Here is a 2,282-nt window from a genome sequence, read left to right as displayed (position 1 = left end):
AAACTCCCATTCCTTTCAACGAGCACAGGCAGGTGAGGTGGTTAAGGTGATAGACTTGCAAAGGTGGTGTCTAAGGTTCAAGTCTGGGGGATGAGAGGGGGAGGGGGCACCCGAATTTACAAGTTTTGATGCGCCCGAGTTTACCTGTTTTTCCAAATTTACAAAAGTCGTCGGACGACTCATACCGCACCCGATCCCCCTAAATGGGTGTGGGCCGAGGAGGATGGCCAATGGCTAGTTTGTTTCAGAATTTCTTCACGTTGAAGTTTGAATGTTCGAACTTCGAGTAGGTAATCCTGAGGTAGCTCTTGTTCCTGTGATCGAGACTGGCCACGGGAAACTTGGGAAGAGAAAGGGCGATGGAAGCATGGAGCGCAGTAATGGCGGTTTTGCTGGTGTATGTATGCAGATCGGCGTCCGCAGAGTATGAAAACTTCACAGTGGGCGACAAAGAGGGCTGGACGGCCAAGCCTTCTGTCAGCTACGCCAAGTGGGCTTCTGATAAGAATTTCTCCCTCGGAGATTATCTCAGTAAGCTCACACTTCCCATCATATTAGCTTTCTGACAATGCAGTATGTGTGTGTTTGTGTGTGTGCGCGTGCGTGTTTCACTCACACGATTGGCATAAGCGTGTGTGTGCTTGCTTAAGTTGCCGAGAGAGAGAGAGAGAGAGAGAGAGAGAGAGATCATTACCTCGCATAGATCGTGGAACAACATGCATACACATGCAAATGCATGTGCGTACGCACCCATGCATATGCATGTAATGTGGCTTCATGATGCAGAGTTCGCCTTATTGTAGTACAAGCCCTATTTTTCTACGTACATATGCATGTGTGATTTGTATGTATGCGTGCTTGTGTCTGTGGGTTCAAGTCTCAAGACCAGTTGCTTGAGACTTGAACCCACAGACAATAGAACATTCAGCCAAACTTAACCCTCCTCAAAAGAGATGCATCAGATCGTGTGAAAGTTTGGTTTATGGGTGGAGGAGGATAATAGTATGTGTGTGCATGCTCAAGCAAGGCCATACTATTGATGTGTGCGGGGAGGATTGAGACAGTCCTAGCCCTTTTTAAGTTATAGCTGTCATTAAGCATGCCCATTTCTAGGACTTCTCATGAATCTCAGCTTTCATATGTGCATTTGGCATCCGTATTCTTTTTTTGAGGAGTAATAGTAGGTTGACAGGTGAATAAGGGAAGTGGTTGATGCTTTGGCAGTCTTTAATTTTACGAACGCCGACTACGATGTTATCCAAACATATAATCAGACAGTGTACACGGATTGCGACTACATGAACAGCGATGGAGACTTTGAAGTGTGGGGAGAGTCCGCGACGACAATGGTGGCCACCATTCCTTTGGTACAGACAGGGCCCAATTACTTCTTTTGTGGGGTGAACAACAGTAAGCTATGCAAAGAAGGCATGAAGTTTAGTATCAATGTGGCTGTAGGTGATGGGCTTCCGCCATCTCTCGCAATACCGCCGCCAGCACCCAGCAATGAGACTACTCCATCGCCACCATCGAGTCCTGATGGGGGTGATGGTGATGGATACAACAACAATGATGATAGTGGTGCTTCTTACTTGCATTCTTTTACACCATACTTCTTATTGGCGCTTCTAGCTCCTCCTCTTTTTGGATCTCTTCTTTGGCATTGAATTGGGGAAAGAGGCGGTTTCTTTTTGACCATGCCGGCTTCGTCGCTCCCTTCCTGAGACCTCAAAGTTACATTAGCAAGGCCCACAAGAAGAGTATAATAACCAGAGTAGGGAGCATGTATTGGTATTCTCTTCTCTTCTTGGTTGCCTCAGTCCCAAAACAATTATAAGGGTGAGAAGCCTTTTTGTGAATTAATGTAACTATGCTATTGCATAAGCTGTAATGATGCTGGTGATATTAAATTTTTGGATGTATGATTACCGGTGTCAAAGCGTTCTCGGGAACATAGACAGGCTCGTTTATCCTCTTTTTGTGCAGGATCTCATGGAAGCAATGTGGTTCACAACAATAATATAGGAATGCTACCTTGAAGTGGAAGTCATAATCCAAGACAGGTTTTTTTGGCTTTCTACAAGAAGCCTTTAGAGGAATAGAGAGTCGGACGGACATTTGAAATTGTATTATTTCCAGTACTGATTGGATGTGCCTTTTCATGTGAACATTTGAATTCTTCTTTTGGTTTATCTGTCAATGGTTTTTTCCATTTCACAGCCTTAGATGACTTTCTTTCTCATTTTATTCTTTTAGAATGCCAATAGTGAACATTGGTTATA

General features: G+C 44.5%; 1 protein-coding gene across 2 annotated transcripts; it reads left to right on the top strand.

Moving 5' to 3' along the window:
- The first annotated feature begins 213 nt into the window (after window positions 1–213).
- ENODL18 (early nodulin-like protein 18) lies at window positions 214–1,939 on the top strand. 2 transcript variants are annotated; one of them, XM_086489904.1, is made up of 3 exons: window positions 214–531; window positions 1,225–1,367; window positions 1,459–1,939. In XM_086489904.1, exons 1-3 carry the CDS (start codon window positions 360–362, stop codon window positions 1,630–1,632), a joined length of 489 nt encoding a protein of 162 aa, XP_086346030.1. In that variant the 5' UTR covers window positions 214–359; the 3' UTR covers window positions 1,633–1,939. The 2 variants fall into 2 exon arrangements, with proteins under 2 accessions (XP_086346030.1, XP_086346029.1); XM_086489903.1 differs by having other exon boundaries at window positions 218–531; window positions 1,225–1,939.
- The last annotated feature ends 343 nt before the right edge of the window (window positions 1,940–2,282 follow it).

The sequence above is a fragment of the Adiantum capillus-veneris genome, chromosome 19 (genome assembly GCF_014529385.1).
Source record: "Adiantum capillus-veneris isolate H3 chromosome 19, ASM1452938v2, whole genome shotgun sequence".
NCBI lineage: Eukaryota > Viridiplantae > Streptophyta > Polypodiopsida > Polypodiales > Pteridaceae > Adiantum > Adiantum capillus-veneris.
Note: the sequence above shows the minus strand (reverse complement) of the source record. Positions and strands in the feature narration are given on the sequence as shown.

What these genes read in the sequence shown, in the direction of transcription:
- ENODL18 (XM_086489903.1), top strand. Translation starts at nt 360, where the DNA reads ATGGAAGCATGGAGCGCAGTAATGGCGGTTTTGCTGGTGTATGTATGC. An exon ending in CTCCCTCGGAGATTATCTCA is followed by an intron (nt 532 to 1,224) that starts GTAAGCTCACAC and finishes ATGCTTTGGCAG; the next exon opens with TCTTTAATTTTACGAACGCC.